This window comes from Acyrthosiphon pisum, chromosome A1, assembly GCF_005508785.2.
Source record: "Acyrthosiphon pisum isolate AL4f chromosome A1, pea_aphid_22Mar2018_4r6ur, whole genome shotgun sequence".
NCBI lineage: Eukaryota > Metazoa > Arthropoda > Insecta > Hemiptera > Aphididae > Acyrthosiphon > Acyrthosiphon pisum.
In genome coordinates this window covers 133,469,283-133,486,884 of record NC_042494.1, presented here as the reverse complement: position 1 = coordinate 133,486,884, position 17,602 = coordinate 133,469,283, and the positions used below count along the sequence as shown (strand labels likewise).

The window sequence follows — 17,602 nt, the reverse complement described above, 5'->3', positions numbered from 1 at the left end:
GATCTTAAATGGATTGAAATGATGATTAGCCGATACATTTCAGTATAAGTAAGAAAACTAAAGAGATACCTATAATAATATATATTTATTTATTATTATGAAACGGAATGAGCCCCATACAAATTTCGACATTAAACACAAAGCTAAAATACAGAACAGTATAAATTATGAAAACATCAATAGGACTGACGGATCCTCGTGATCTCGTTCGCTATATTCTCTCATCATTCTAAAATAGACTGTTTTGCAAATATTTCACAGAATAAAAAGGGATAAGAAAGAGAAAGACACTACGTGAGTTAAATTTAGGATTCTAAAATAGAGTTATATAAGTTTATATAATATTATATCGTTGAGACGTCAACATCAATACTAGCTAAATGGATCAGTGAGTCATTGAAAATGTTTGGGACATCGTTGATACCTCAAAAGTGGTTAAAGTGTCTAAATAACCTCAACAAATATTTAACTGTTGAACACGAATATTTTGACGATTTAAAAAGACTTTTATGGACCAAAAATTTATTTTATTTATTTATTTATTTATTTATTTAAAGTCTCATTATTAGACCGAAATAAAGTAGTTAGTAACTTAATTTCGAAAGATTTAGCAGTACCTATAATGAGTTCGCATTATACCTACAACCTACCCTATCGGAAAAAATTGATTATACTTATGTAGTATATATATTTTTTTTTGTATTCTCTTATTCGTAATTTTGGAGCGGCCCATATATATTATGCGGTTAATATAAACTACAACTATATAGATAGGTAGCCAAGTATAACACATTGAGTTTTCCAATGACGCGTTTCCGATGTCGCGCATCGTCATCCATTTGCCGGTTAGAACATTAGAACATATTTAGTCTATTATTCATAGACTTCAAAAAATATATAAGAACTAAAATACTGTAATCATTAATGATTTTATGCCGTTAACGAATTCAATAATTCGTAACGATTTGTTTCTGTATTTTCTCACTGCGAAACTGCAGCATCTCATAAAATAATATGTTCCTCGTCCCAAAAAAAAATATTTCAACATAATGGAGTCGGTACCTATACAGTTTTTGATGGTCGGATGTTTAATATACATTAAGAATAGGTACCTAGTATGTTACAAAACAAGCGACCGATAGGCGGTCTAATGATTTGGCCAATTAATATAACTATAATCAATATTTTTATAATTTATAACGTTCTACATAGGTACTAATCAATATTGGCAATCTGCAGCAATCTATATAAGGTACTTAAAGTTCCCCAAACAATGCTGCGGTGGCGGCGGTGGTAAATTCTTTTGTCATGGCTTTATACCCCCGTGGTGAGCAATGAAATGTGTCCTGCAGCAATTCACCGTCACCGCTACAGTGTGTGTGTGTGTGTGTGTGGGGGGGGGGGGGGCTTAATATATAATATGTAAACATTATGAACATATAGTAATAGTAGTAATACTTATATAGTAATAGATTTTACTTAAATATTTTATCATAATATTCTATTATATATCTATATTCGTAAGACTACCAATCTTTGACACATATTACCTATGTAATAGATTGTAATATTTTTTTTTATCCTTTTCTTCTTCTCTTTATCAACTTTTCTATTTTATAGAAAATCTGTATTTTTTTATAATAATTGTATTTATATTTATATAACTTTTTACTATAATTTTATAATTTTGTAACAATTCTGTGTAGATCAATATTGAATAGGTAAGTATACTTTTGGCAACCCGCAAGGTGGGCAGTCCGCTTTATAAAGTTGCTATATATATGTATATCATCAGAGATCAGACTAACATATGTATTGCTTTTACACAAAAATGTATTAAATAATAGTTCAGAATAATACACTTTGTTTATAGTGATAAATTATAGATAATGTACCATTTATGTAATACACGGATGTACCTATGTGTATAGTAGTCACTATAGCCAGTAGGTAGGCGCCTATACCCAGCTAGGTAGTGGTGTTTTCGTAAAAAAAAAATATAGGGTAGGTATAGTGGTATACGTTCATTTGCGAATTTAAGGTAAAGATGTAAATGTGCATTGAATATTGAAATGTTATAAGCGCACAACTCATTAGATTCAACATTCAACTTTCAAAATGCCGCTCGTTTCACTCATGAACAATTATTTTATAAAGCTCTTACGGAATACATTCACAATAGCGCAAGCTTTGTGTAGTTTTGTAAGTACATTTTTATTTATTTAGTAATTAGTATTGACAACTTACTATTTTACAGGTCTAATTTAACATTTTATAATATTTAATTTGATAATTCTCTTAGCAATTCTTATTAGGTAGTTACTCTGGGATAGTGGCAACTCGAACATATTTTTATCGAACAAACTACAATAATCACGATCATCAGTCAATAGATGCACTGCGCATACTAGTCGCGTCCCAAAGAAAACTACAAAAAAGAGGTCTAATCCTAATTGCGGCCAGAGTTTTTTTGCGTCATAATATCAGAGTTACGACCCGATTAATATATTTTGCCATGTCTGACGTGTCTGAAATGTTTATATAATATTATTCATGATCCCTGTTCGATAATAAGGACAACCAGTAGTTATAATATACCTAGGTTTAAACTAACATTATAATATCATATTCTTTTTTACTATACCTAGTAACTATAGTTTTAAATGATTTTCAATCTTGGCCGATATCTAGTTGACTGATTAGTATAATGACAGTAAAATATGTAGATACCAAAATACCAAATATACCTATTAGTTGTCGCTTTTCTACTGCTGAAAACGTTTCATCGCTGACCGGTTTCTTTTCTAAGGTTAATTTATACATATAAAATATATTAGAAACAGAAAATTTATTTTTAATAGTATGAAACAGTTCGTAAATCATAATTGACATACTTTAATTAATAAATATACCTACCTAATATCATATACGTTTTTACTAGTGCCATAATATTATTAGTATTCAAAAATAACATTTTTAACTCACCTGTTGTACTGATGCAGACTCCTAAGTCTGTAAAAAAATGGAAAGGAAAATTAAGTTTAGAAAGTATATAATTTTATATTACAAAAATGCGTATGTGTAATTAGTAAAATTAAATACGTCAAAACATCGCGGCCGCAATTCACACGCACGGTGAAAAAAACCTGCATCGCAATTCGTATTTGCCCAAAAAAAACTCAGGCCTCAATTCAGAAATTATTACCGCGGGACGCAACTATAGTTGCCATCCCTTATAGGTTATAGGTACGCGTGGTAATAACCAATATTATACATTGTTATTTGTTACACGGTTCTAACTTATAGAGATGATTGATAAATGTCATATGACAATAAATACAAAATATGGATTATTGCTTAATTAAAAAAAAATTATGTAGGTATACGGGCGTATTTGTAATATTTTTAGAGAGTATATTACGCTAATTCACCAAATAGACAATAGTAAATGGGTATATACGCCGTATACCCCCTTATATACCCTCTAAAACACCACCGCCTATACCTATGTACCTACAATAGAAATGTCAATTAATTTTTAATTTTTTTAAATCACCAACCAAAAACACGAAACACGTAACACGAAACACCGAGAAAGAAGTCTCCAAATTGTTGTTTTTATCAATTTTATGTTTTACTCATAAAACTATTTAAACATTTTTTTTGGATTTCGCGTACGATATATATAATATATAATATATTATATAATAATTATGTATTATTGAAAACGATTGGCTTGACTTTCTCTTAATCTTATTAATGTATATTATTATTTTTAATATTATATTATTAGACAACATTATTAGGTATAATACTATAATATAGCGTATGGATTATAGAATTATGTAACAAAAAGGTGCGTCGGTACGGTACCTACCTACATTTTATTGAGCGACCAACTTGGGACCTCAGAATGTCTTTAGGAGGCACAGCTCCACCAATTCGTGGCTTCAAAGCTAAGTACCTATCTATAACGTGGCGTCGTGGCCACGTGGGCACTTGCTGTAATAACTTTTGGTTGAAAGCTAATAAAAAAAGAAAAGAAAAACGTAGGTACTTACCTACAATATTATAATAATAATATAATTTATACTTTAAATTCCGAATTATAAATTATTACTTGATATTGAATTGTCTAAAAAAATAAAGTGTATCAATTTGAATAGCAAAATTATTATTATATTTATTATCTACACTATACAGTAATAGTATATACACCTATTATCTATATTATAAGTGTATTATACTTCGTTATATGTATAGAAACATAATATGATTTAATAATTTATAGCTAGTTTAAAAATAAAACCATACGATTGTTTTTTGTTATTTTCGCAATTATTCAATACTTTTGAAGGTTATAAATATTGTCAGTAGGTGCCCGAATAAAATTGACATAATATATCTAATACCCATACTTCAGAACAAAATGTTAAATCACTATTAATGATTAATAGCCACGTTTGTGGAAAATTGTACTTATTTAGCTTTGATCGTTATAATTGTTGTCGATTTACTATTATAATTAATGCCTATATAATAGAAACTGTACACTATACGTAATGGTACGATGGGAATTCTGAATACTCGTTCAATAATTAAGATGAGTCACTAACTGACTGGAATATTTTATTTACCGTGTCTCCCACCGATTACAGTAAAAAGGTAGCGGGAGAAAAACTGGTCATTGACAACGAACTACGAAGACGTGACTGCGGTTTGCGAAGTGTGTGCATTTCAGTTAGTGTAGTTCGGCCGTAGCGCGATGTACATCGATGTACTGTTTTAGTGATTGTGCGAACAAAATCAGAAAACATGAGTTTAAGAAAAGTGTCCCGGCGTTTGAGCTTAGACGAATGTACTCGCGAGTATTTGGAAATGGGAATGGACTTAACGAACAAACGAAAAAGATATTTTAGTTTTCACGAGAACTCAAAATACCGGAACCGAGATAGGCCGATATCTTTTGAACTGCCGGATATGGATTTAGTGGAAGTCGACGAACGTACCGAGACAACTGTAGACGGGTCCAAAAGCACCAATCAATTGAGCGTTAATAATTACAAGGAAATGGTGAAACAATGTCTGTTGGACTCAGCAAAAGGATTCACTAATGGTTTTCAATTTCTTCACGATATTGAATCTGGTATGGCAAATTTAGATACACTAAATCGGTGTCCGCAGCAACTGAAAAATTTAATTGTTCTGTGGGCGTGTTTTGTTGATAAGTGTAATGTCGTGGAAATCTTAGTTAAAGCCGGCGCAAACGTTAATTACTTACTGCCCTATAGAGGCTATGGCGCTGTACACATAAGCGCTTTGAACGGTTGTGTTAATTGTTTGAGGTGGTTGTTAAATAATGGATGTGAACCGAATAGCCGCGTTGACGATATGACAGCGCTACACTTCGCCACCTTCACAGATTCCGTTGATGCGGTCCATACACTTATCGAACACGGCTGTAAACTCGAATCCACTGTCCTCCATAGCGCTGTAAAATCCAGAGCTGTAGGGTGCATTCAACTTTTATTATTCAAATACAACGTGGACGTTAATACGCTGGACTCTATGGGTTTAGCGCCTATTCATATTTGCGCTGACCAAGGTTTTTCAGACTGTATGTACATGCTGTTGAGTTCTGATAAAATGTTAATCGACCAAAAAGACTATCACGAATGTACGGCGTTGCATTTGGCTTGCGAATCTGCACACGTAGAGTGCGTAAAATTGTTGATCGAACACCAGGCTAATATACATGCTAAAAATATGAAATTTCAAGTACCTATACACATGGCCGCAAAAGCTCCGAGTGTGGAATGCATCGATTTTCTGATAAAAGCGGGGGCTGACGTCAACGCCAGAGACATAGATGACCGAACACCACTGCACTCGGCCATATCTGTCAAGACGCTAAATGTTTGTCATGCAGTAGACACGTTGCTAAATCACCAGGCAAAAATCAACGTACAAGATCATTTTGGTTTTACACCTCTACACATAGCGGCGATCAACGAGGTGCCGGAGTGTGTAGAGTCATTGTTGGCCAAGGGTGGAAACGTAGGTATTCAAACGTACGGTGGTATATCGGCACTAAACATGATTGTAAGAAAAGTGCCTTCGTGCGTGCCAGCCGTAGCCAAACAGTTAGACAGTGCCGTTACATCTAACTGGGCAGATGGGTTTAAGCGTGGTCCGGAGATACAACTTCGATTCAAGTATTTGTTGAACTGTAATACTTTTGGTGAAATTGATTTACTAAAATGTTTTCAAGAAGAAGGCCAATATGAACTATTACAGCATCCACTGTGTCAAGCTTTTTTATTTCTAAAATGGAGAAAGATACGAAAGTATTATTTAATGCGACTGGCAAGTTTAGGATTTTTCATTCTTCTGTATACGCTCTATGTAACGACCGTACTGAGTCACGATTGCTACAACGCGATCCATTTGCCAAATCAAACTAATTCGACGTGTTTCCAGAATAACTACACCCTCGGTGAATTTTTAGTAGAAAACTATCAAGTAATGGATGTAATTATTTATGTACTGTATTTGATCAGCATCATAGAAGGATTCTTGAAAATATCAGAAATGGCTGGGTATATGTATGTTCATCAATATGTCCTTAGTTTAAGTAACATGAGCGAATGGTTAGTATTAATAAGCGTGCCGTTAATATCGTTTCATATTAGTGGATACACATCTTACTGGCAGAATCATATTGGAGCTTTTTGCGTACTCTGTGCTTGGACAAATTTAATGATAAAAATAGGCCAACTCCCTTGGTTTGACACTTATGTCGCCATGTACACAAAAGTTCAAAAAGAATTTGCAAAACTCCTCTTGGCATATATATGTCTATTAATAGGTTTTTCTGTTAGCCTTTGTGTCGTGTTCCCTTCTTCTAAATGGTTCAACAATCCCATTATTGGTTTTGTAAAAGTACTAGTAATGATGGCGGGAGAATTGGATATTTCAATGTTAGAAGTACACGATGAATCGCCGATTATATCTAAATTTAGCGCTTATATTGTATACGTGGCCCTATTAATATTTGTGTCAATTATACTTATGAATCTACTTGTCGGAATTGCTGTACATGATATACAAGGCTTAAAAAAGACTGCCGGTTTGTCTAAAGTTCGATGTCAGATTAAACTTATATATTATATCGAACTATTCATGTTGCGAAGTTTTTGGCCAAAAAACGTCAAACGTAGGGCTCTGGTTTATCCTTCTAAACATCGAGCTCATATGACAGTTAAACCTTTAAATCAACAACAAACATTGCCTAGAGATATTATAGACGCTGCTAGATTTTTAATTAAAAGAAAAAAACAAGATAGCTGTGATGACAAAGACGTTTTAAAAATACAAGAAATATTAAAAGAAGTAAGAGATTTAAGAGCAGTTGTAGAGGAAAATCAAAAAGTTATTAAACATTTGTTGATTAATGCAAATAAAATATAATATAATTAATAAACATTTGTACAATTGTGTATAGAATAACAAATAAATAATAATAGTAAATATTTAGGTAATTAATTCATGGGGAGAAGAAAAAATATTTTTTAATCTGACTATATTTTCATACATATTATAATATTTCGTTTTATGGCCACATTCAATAATTTTATATAATTATACATATAAATTAATACAAACCATCTAAACTTTGTGCAAAAATAACTAGGAAGGTACGAGGTACCTAGGTAAAATAGATGTGATTATTAACTATTAAGACATTAATTGTGTGATTTAAAGTATTTATATAATTTGTATTTACCTACAGATAGGTACTGTTGTATATATAGCAACAATTATATAATATTATATTGAAAATATTGTACACAATACATATAAGTTTTTCTTTAAATACATTTGTAAACAACTTTGTTAGATATTTTATATTTTGAGAAACAAATTTTAGTGATATTTTTGTATTTTTTTGTTCCTATATTGTATTTTAAATTTTTTGTGTTATGTACCTATTGCTCAAAATGTATGTTATGTGAAATATATAAAACTATAAAATATACTGTTTAATAATCATTATATTTAATGATAATTATGGCTACTTTAAATGTATACTTAATCTTATTTAGTAGGTAGGTACTTTATTTAGTACCTACTTAAATTGGTTATTTAGTATAGGTGATTCACAATAGATAGGTATTTGTCAACATTTTTGTTTATAAGAATTAACAAACTGGTTCATTAATTAACTAGGAAGATATGCAAATATTGGTTAGTATACTAAAATATTGACTTTTACATACCTACCTACATATAAATATATAATGTATTATAATATAATAAGAAAATTTACATTTTAAGGATTAAATTATTGTACAACTAACAGTAGCCACTCTATTGTGATTTGTGGGTGAATAAAAATTACAACATAACAAAACAGACAATAATGAAGATTTTTTGTAAATTACCTTGTAGGTATAGATGTATGTGTTTATATAATTATATTTAGTTCTCAATGATAAATTATGTATTTATGTGTTTATAATTAAAACTCAGAAAACTCTATAAGAAAATACTTTCGGTAAGGTAATATTGTCTTAATAGCAATTGTTGTGAAGGTTAACTAGTTGAACCTAACCTGTTTCCGCACCAAAAGTATAAATCAAAAACCATAAGTATAATTAATGGTAAAATATTTTTTAATGAAATATTAAATTAAGTAGGTAACTAAATATGATTTTAATTAGTCCTTATGTAGGTAAATAAGTATTACAATTAGGTAGTTACCTACCTATAGTTTTATAAGAAAACTAATTTTTCTAAATTGTAACACAGATTCACGATTCACTCTATGAAAAAATCTGTATCGGAAAATTAAAATTTTTTTAAAGGGTTTTACACTTCTTGTATGGTTGATATCTATTAGCTATTAGTTATTAGTTATTTGTTATTATTTTTTATTGTTTCCGCTTTTGTGCATTGAGTTTTCGAAATAAGCAACATTTATTTTCAATATCATAAAATGAATATTATAATACTGTAAGTAATGTCATAGAACAATATTGTTCACTGGTAATTATAGGTACCATCTATATATATATTAGCATTCATTAAATATATATAATGTATATTAATTAATCAATGACATTAGTGATTATTCGAGTTTAGGTATGTATCAATTCGAATCAGTGGCGTTATTTTGGGGTGGCAGGGTGGGCATTCCCCCCCTTGTCATTAGCGGGCCGCTGTCGGGCCGGGTATGGCCTAGTTTTGGGCCTTTATGTAGTAGCTAATAGGTAATATATTTAAGTCGGTGATACACGACTGCGGACGCTTCTTATCGGGGCGACCTTTTTAATAACACGATTGTGAACGATTATAGTTTATCAGTGGACCCCCGAATATTACACTATTGCGGACACATGTAGCCAAATTTATAAATAATACTTCGATAATATGGGAATGTGGAAATTCTGAGCGTATTAAGTTTAGTATGCAGTTACAAGTCATTTTTGTTAAATGCTGCAGTAATAGCTGCAACCTCATTGTATACAGTCGTATACACTATGGAAGACTTTCAAATTATTTTATCAGAACGTGGTAAAGAGTTAGTTCTACACAAAATTATTATATTACCTATATTATTATATTGAGCGCTTGTTTTTTACTTTTTTTGATTTTCAATTTTCAATTGTATTATTAAGAACTTTCATAAAATTGATAATCGTTGGTCTTGGTAGACTGCGTCGCACAACTAGGCAACGTTTCATTAAATTTCGACCGCAGTCGTGTCATTTTTTGGGTGAAACAAAAGACCTTTTGTTATAATATAATGATCGTCCGCAATCGTGTTGCAAAAAAGGTAAAGCGTCCGCATCGTGTTTCACCCATTTAAGTAACCTCTGCATATATGTATTAATTATTTAGTTATTGTTATCTCTCAAAAAAATGCGTTAAGTTCTTACCTGTATGCTTATGATATTAACCTTTGATACTAACTAGTAAGTATACAATTATGTATAAGGAGGGTATTTGTATTGAGATAAAAATGAAATATTGTAATGTAATGTAATGTAAATGTTAGCGAGCTTTTTTTTCAGTTTTATTTATTAAAAATGTTGCCACCCCCTCTCAAAAACTGAAATGACGCCACTGATTCGAATAAACGAATGTAAATATAATGAGATTTTTTGACAATCATGTAGGTACCGGTAGGTATATAGGTACAATATAAAATAGTAAATGGGTACAATATAGTTCAAGCGGTTATAGCTTAGGTACTAGGTAGGTACCGTGAAATATATGGTACAAATTATATATAAATTATAATATATATAATATATGTATTATATAAAAAAATTTATATTTCAATATTTCATAGGAAGAGATAAATAATATAAGGTAGTATATAAGCAATTAGGTAGCAATTAGCAATATAGCCGTATAAGTATATATTTTTTTGTTATTGATGCATACATGGATTAAAGTTAAATTTATTAGGTAAGTAATCATTAAACCTAGATATACGAGTATTAATATATTTGTATAATGCACAAAGGGAAAAAATAAAATGTTGAATTTTCAAATGTCATTCGCGATTATTATCGTTACAATATGGGTGTGGTATTAATGTATTATACATTTAAAAAATGTAATTATGCATTCCTACTTCCTACATTATGAATACCTTTAGTTGAAAATGTCCCAATAAATATTTTATCGTTAATAATATTACATGTATAATGTACCAACCTAGGTAATAGGTACCTATATTTTCTGTCCATTTATTGTTGAAAACTGATGTAAAAAAGATTATTGTAAAATAATTAGTGAAGGAAAAGTCACTATTATCAACTGTAGTCAACAGGATAATCATTAATTCATTAACCAACAATAACATTATTTTCCTTTAAATTAGTCTTAATATAAGTAGGTACCTATTTGGATTAGGTCTAAAAACATGTTAGTAAATACCTACCTACCTACTTACCTTTTGTAAGTAATACTATACTATAATAGTATACAATTAATCCTTATATGGTTTTTATATGAAATAATATATTTTATCATGTACCTACTACAGTCAAAAGTAAAGACTGCAACTTATATTGAACTAATCTAAATATTATTACTAATTAATTACCCAATTGTAAAATATAATTATACCTAAGTTGTTTAAAAATTTAAAATTAAAATAAAACCTATCGCAGTGAAATTAAAAATAAATATATCATTATTAAAATTGAATGTGCCCATATATACCGTATATACCATATATATTGATAGTTAACCTAACACTACAGTACGTAGTGTACGAATATTGGTTTCCAGAAAAAATAATGCTACCTACCACTCGTGTTTATGTCGTGTTTATGCTTTTACATAGGTATCGAATATCGGTGATGTTCATAAATTTAATATTTAAATATTTAAGTATTTATCAGTTGCCCACCGGGTGTAATCTAAGTTATTTATATTCACAACTTAAAAACATAATATATGCCTACAAATATTACAATAAATATTGTTTAGCGGAGACTGCAGTTACAACCTATAATTAGTACATACGTATATATAATATTATTATACATTCTTAGTCATGAAAAAAATTAATATAATTGTAATTTATGCCTACCTAGTACCTTACCTACCTACGTAACTATTGAAGTTGTAGGTATGTACCTAGATATCGTGACTTGTAATACATTGATGATCATGATCGATTATCTGTTATAAATGATAAATTATAACTCATAACTTATAGCGATAACCAAGTGCACATTTCAGTTTTTAATGGTCTCTTCAATAGTTCAATGTCCTTCACAATGGTTTAGAAACGGTATTTTTAACAATATTTTATACTATTAAGTAGGTAATTTACCTATTATTTATTAATATTGTTATTATAATATGTGATAAGATAATTGCTACTAGGTAGTAGGTAGGTACTAAGTCTTGGAATGTCACGCATTATTTGGTTTTGGCTGTAGAACTTGCAAGAGATAACAATACATTGTTACTTTGGACGCAATATAATTTATGTAAATACTAAATATAAAATAGGTACCTATTTTCAAGTTTTGTACCCAAAAAATTAAATATTATTGACATTCATAAAAAAAAACTAAAAAATTAAAAATTGATAGTGTCAATACTATTGATAGTGTCTATAGCTCAAAATAAGTCAAAATATTTTGAAAATTTTATTATGTATATAGCTAATGCTAATATACACAACCAGTGAAAATTCCATGTATATACGGTCATTTTTTTAGTTACGCCAAAAATCAAAATCGATTTTGTCGAAAACCGATTTTGCGTTAAAATTCCCGGTTTTCCTTAATTTTTTCCCCTGCACTTCTTAAATTATTTTTATTTAATTTTAAGTTTACGAACAATAATGGGTTGTAGAGCTGTTTTGGTTAAACTATGCAAGGGTATAGAGGTATGCAGTATTTTTGTGATATTTCAAAGCTACATTTTCCAAATATTTTTTTATACATTCCATATAGGTATATTGGTGTAGCATTTTTAAGGCACCATATTTTTTCAAAAAAAACTTTGTATTTCTTCATAATTGATTATTAATTTATTAATTTAAATAAATAATATATAATAATAATAATAATATTGGTAAAGACTAAGGTGATTTTACAGTAGTATAATATTATCGAGTTTGGTAGGTAACCATTGACTTAAATAGGGCCACTCCCTGGCTTAGCCCTCTCTGAGTCATCTTAACCCCTCCTTGAGATATTTTAATATATAGTCAATTTTTATTAGGTTTATTAAATTATAAATATAGAAAGAGCTATCTAACAAAATAGATAATGAAAATATTATAAACAAGGTTTTTGAGAATTAAAGAAGGATGCAATTATAATATAATTAACTTAATATTATAAATATTTCATGACTGTATAGAACTGTATACATTTATATAATAATTCAATAAATAAATTTACATTTAATTTGTGATAGTTTTGAATCATACCATAGATAAAATTGTGTATATGTTATAATAGTGGCTGGAAGACAAGTCCCCGCTCTTTTTGTTCTTGAAACCTTTTGGGCTCAAGCTCTATGCATTCGAGGACCCTATTAACGTCCATGTAGGTAACCATTTAAATATCAATATTGCCGTATTTTTATCGTTTGTTTAAGATTAATAGGATTGATCAGTTGTGAGTGGAAAATGTTTGAGTGTTATTTCCATGATTTGGTATTTTTGATTTTTGTGACTTTCTTGGAGAAGTGAAATATTTTTACGGTAAAGTAGATTTGGCTTCAATCCAATTATTTTCGTTGTCATCTGAGGACTGAGTTTACGTCATTGGTATGCATGTCATTAATCATTATCTAATTTTGGTATTTGTAGGTATACATATATACAGTATACTGCTTGTCGGCTTATAATTATTTTAATTTATGGGGGTTTATTATTTTTACGGTTATCTAGACTAGCCATAGCGCGTGGACGTGTGGTAAGTTCCCAATATTTACCGCCGTTTCATTTCGCCGCCGTACCATTTTGCCGAATTTATATTATCGCCGAATTTATTTTTCGAGTAACCTAAGTTATTAGGTAATAGGTATAACTTATTATTAGTATAATTTTTAAGTTACATTACTTTTTAAATTACATACTAATACATCGTATTTAAAATTGCATACACCATTCTAAATTCAAAAATAAAAAACTCGATAGTTACATAGTAATATATAATAACAATAAAAATAATCATATAAAAAAATATAAAAAGTTTTTTTAAATTAGTTAAAATTATTCGTTGTGTTTAATTAAAAAACTAATATTGTCCAAATAATCAATCCATTTCATCTTTGGAGGATTGCTTGTCACTCTCTTCTTCTGACAGAAAATTCATTGGCCGAGCTTAGAGTATTTATTGTAAATTATTTTAACTGTTTTTATATATATTAGCGAAGGTCAATTTTAATTGCGTTATCGGTATTCTTTTTCGATAATGTCTGTTCTGTGTACTTTTTGGTTATTTCTAGGAGACATTTTATAATAAAAGCTTTATACTCACGTAGTCACTATTCATATTACACCGTTGTCCACTTGTCCCTGCTATAATGGAAAATAGGTAGGTACACCTGTCACCTACCCGTTTGTTATATTACGAAAGTCACGAATATTTTTTTATTATTCGATACTTATGACAACTTTATATTTTACTTTTTCAGTGTAATTATTAATTATATAGACTATAGTCTTCAATAATCTTCTAGATTTATTAGCGACGAGCGTAGCGAAAATTACACGTGCACACCGAAGAAGTGCGGGATACTGATTCGGTATCGCTGGACAATTCGAAATGGTAAAATGGTAAATTATGTATTTCAAATAAATAAAAATTATACCCAATACCCACCAATAACGCAACCATAGGTAGGGCACTATATATACAGGTATGCTACGCCGCCATTTTGCGACTAATAATGTTATGTGAATTTTAATTTCTCCCCCTTTATTTTATCATTTTATCATTGATAAATGAGTCGCAAAATGTTGGCATAGCATACCCATTCTATGTAGAGCCTTACCATAGTTAGGTATTATATACAATAGGTATGTTTTGACAGGTTGTTGGTAGACGGCTTGTTTTATTTTTTACTCTCGAGTTAGCATAGAGAATCCATTTCAGCTGAATTTCATTAAAATTTCTTTTTAAAATCCATAAGGCTAAAGCCTAAAGGGTAAAGACACTATATAGCTGTTTAGCCTCAACTTTTTGAAACTGAAGACAGCTTTCAGACATCCATATTCAATTATTTTAGTTGTGTTATGTATTGAGTTCTTGACAGTTCCAATTAAAATACACTATTAAATATTAATAGATATTATCATGGACGGTACCAAGACGATAGCCGCAGTGCTTTCTGCCGTTGTAATTTCTAATGTTGTAGCATGTATTTTTGACGCTAGATAACGCTGCCGTATACGATTTTGTTATGATAATGTAATGATGGATTACGTTTTTAGATTACGTGTAAGTGTGTAATCCAACCACAGAATAGATGAATAGATGATGTTTCATCTATTCTGTGATCCAACCATTCAAACCTACACGTCTACGACAATGTTTTCTCCTAACCTGTGATCATTATTTTTGGTCGGGGAGGACGGAAAGAGTTCCAAAAATGTCTAGTGGTTTGGAAATCGATATTTTTCGTTATCAATTGTTGGCCTAGAATGTTACGATTTTTTAAATAATACTACAGAACAAACGAACAAAGTTACCATTGACTGTTGTACTAGATTTAATTTGGTCAACGCTATAAAAATCGTTTATTTTCATACCTGCTCTTAGTAGATACCTATAAAATGTCGTATTTTATGTTGGTAACGGTGTCACAAACGTTTTACAAGTAGTTCACTGGTGTCGTAAGCGGTAAGCGATCTATATGATAATCATTGAGATTTTTACAATTTGTTCTGCTAACACTGTAAAACATAGGTACACCGTACACGGTATTTGAGTTTTAGATTTATGTTGGTGGGACATTGAGTTTTTAAAAATACGATTTTTTTTGATAACAAATTAAATGCGAAAACCCTTTGCCTGAAATTATGAGAGAAGTAAAACTATGGATCACTACAGGGGCGGACTGGCCAGGTGTGCTAGTGTGCCGTAGCACACCAGACCGTCTTATATGTGTGGGCTGGGCGGCCGGGGCTTTTGAAATTTTGAATAATTGACGATATCACAAATAAATTTGTTTAAATTTATTTCTAAATACGAAACAGTTTAAAAAACACTGCTATTAGTTGGTACAATTCTACAATAAGATCATAGTCGAACCATACGCTTATAATAATAATAATAATAATAATAATATTATGAGCATATTGGGTATGTTGTACGTACCTACAGTGTATTATAATTCCTTGAGCAACAATTTAAAAAATCAGTTTTATCTAGAAAAAATGTTTAAACACTTTATCTGATTTGCTGGTACATGATAGCAGAAAGTATGCTAAACTATAATATGAATCATTTGCCAAATTTTTATGAAAATAATATAGATTGTTGAAAATTAGAACAGATAACATTTATATAAAGTTTATATTAAAAGTAATGAGTTTTGCCACTCTTACAGTTAGTAATCTCCGGCCGGGAAAACGGATCGACGACAGTGGTTTGCCCTTATTATTTATTAACTATCCACTTCTCCGTGCATACAAATATTACCAGTTACACAGAATAATTAAATGTATTCTATGATTTTACGATTTAAATGCATAAAAAAGTTACCTTTCACTTGTAGTTAAGTACACCCAAACTGGATTCCATGGAACTATTGAAGTTAGTACGATTAAACGAAGAAAGGTAAGGTTATCTACTTAATTAAAGTGACTATATTTAGCCACTGTCAGGAAATATATTAAAATACATTAGTCATTATTAGTTTACAAATTAACATAGATTAAACAATGTTATTATGTTTATTATTAGTGTTCATTTTCGTTCGTTGTCTTCACAATATCTAATAAAATGTTTAATAACACCATAATATAAATAAATACATATAATATAATACAGCTTTACTGTGCTATTACTAAATTAATTAATAGATTAATTATTCTATGTGCATACCTATGCAATGTACAAGGGTAAAAATGATTTTACTTGTTAATAGGCCACAAAAATTAAATTAAAAAATAGTCCTGGAATGCTAACCGGTATTTTGAAAACGGCTCCTTACATAACAATAAAACACGTTTAATAAACTTTAATTATATTTTAATATAATTCTGTTGTTGCCCCTTACACCCTCTAATACTATAATAAACTGCATTGCAATGATTTTAAATTGTTATACATGTTAATAGCAATGAATCAAATCATCTGTATGATTGTTAAGAAGACACTACATCCACGTGTGTTGTCTCCGTCTTAAAAGTGTAAGACATAGCAAAAACTGTTTTGCTAGGGGTAAGAACTACTCAGCCTGTAGTCCAACTAATCCAAGCTAAGAAACCAAATTTCCACACTATAAAGAGGAGAACATTTACTGTGTAGTTACCTATTCAAGTTTGAAAAACTCAAAAATAATTAATTTTTAAACAATAAGAACTTTTTTCGTATTTGTGATATTGAAAAATTAAAAACAACGTTGCACAGTCAATGTTCTCCTCTTTCTTGAGTGAACATTTGGTTGCTTGGACTACGGCCTGAGTGATTCTTATACCCGCGAAAAACCGTTTTTGCTATGTTATACATATTTTGTAAGACAGAGGCACACATCATGCGGGTGAAGCGTCCTCAATAATATTATTGTTATTCCGCATTCAATTCAGCGTAGTGTCCGCAGGTTAAATAATATTTCTAATAATATTTATTATTTAGTAAAAACTAAAAAGTAATAATCAAAGTTATAAATATAACATAATTATAATATACATTTTTATAATACATTTGCGGTTTAATATTTAATGTTTAGACGAAAACTGAAACGTGCATTCATACAATACTGTTTTAATCATGAATTCGTTTACTATAATTGTCTATATTATGTAATGGAAAAAAAATATCCAACCCAATAAACCACAATAATTTACAAATGGTCAGTGAAATACCGAAACGGGAGGTAATTTGAA

The 17,602-nt window shown here is 30.0% G+C and overlaps 1 protein-coding gene across 1 annotated transcript; it reads left to right on the top strand.

Moving 5' to 3' along the window:
• Positions 1–4,663: 4,663 nt before the first annotated feature.
• Positions 4,664–8,036, top strand: LOC103308634 (transient receptor potential channel pyrexia). Its single transcript, XM_008182348.3, has one exon. It carries the CDS (start codon positions 4,816–4,818, stop codon positions 7,468–7,470), a length of 2,655 nt encoding a protein of 884 aa, XP_008180570.1. The 5' UTR covers positions 4,664–4,815; the 3' UTR covers positions 7,471–8,036.
• The last annotated feature ends 9,566 nt before the right edge of the window (positions 8,037–17,602 follow it).

Coding starts and splice junctions, on each gene's coding strand:
- LOC103308634 (XM_008182348.3), top strand. CDS start 4,816: ATGAGTTTAAGAAAAGTGTCCCGGCGTTTGAGCTTAGACGAATGTACT.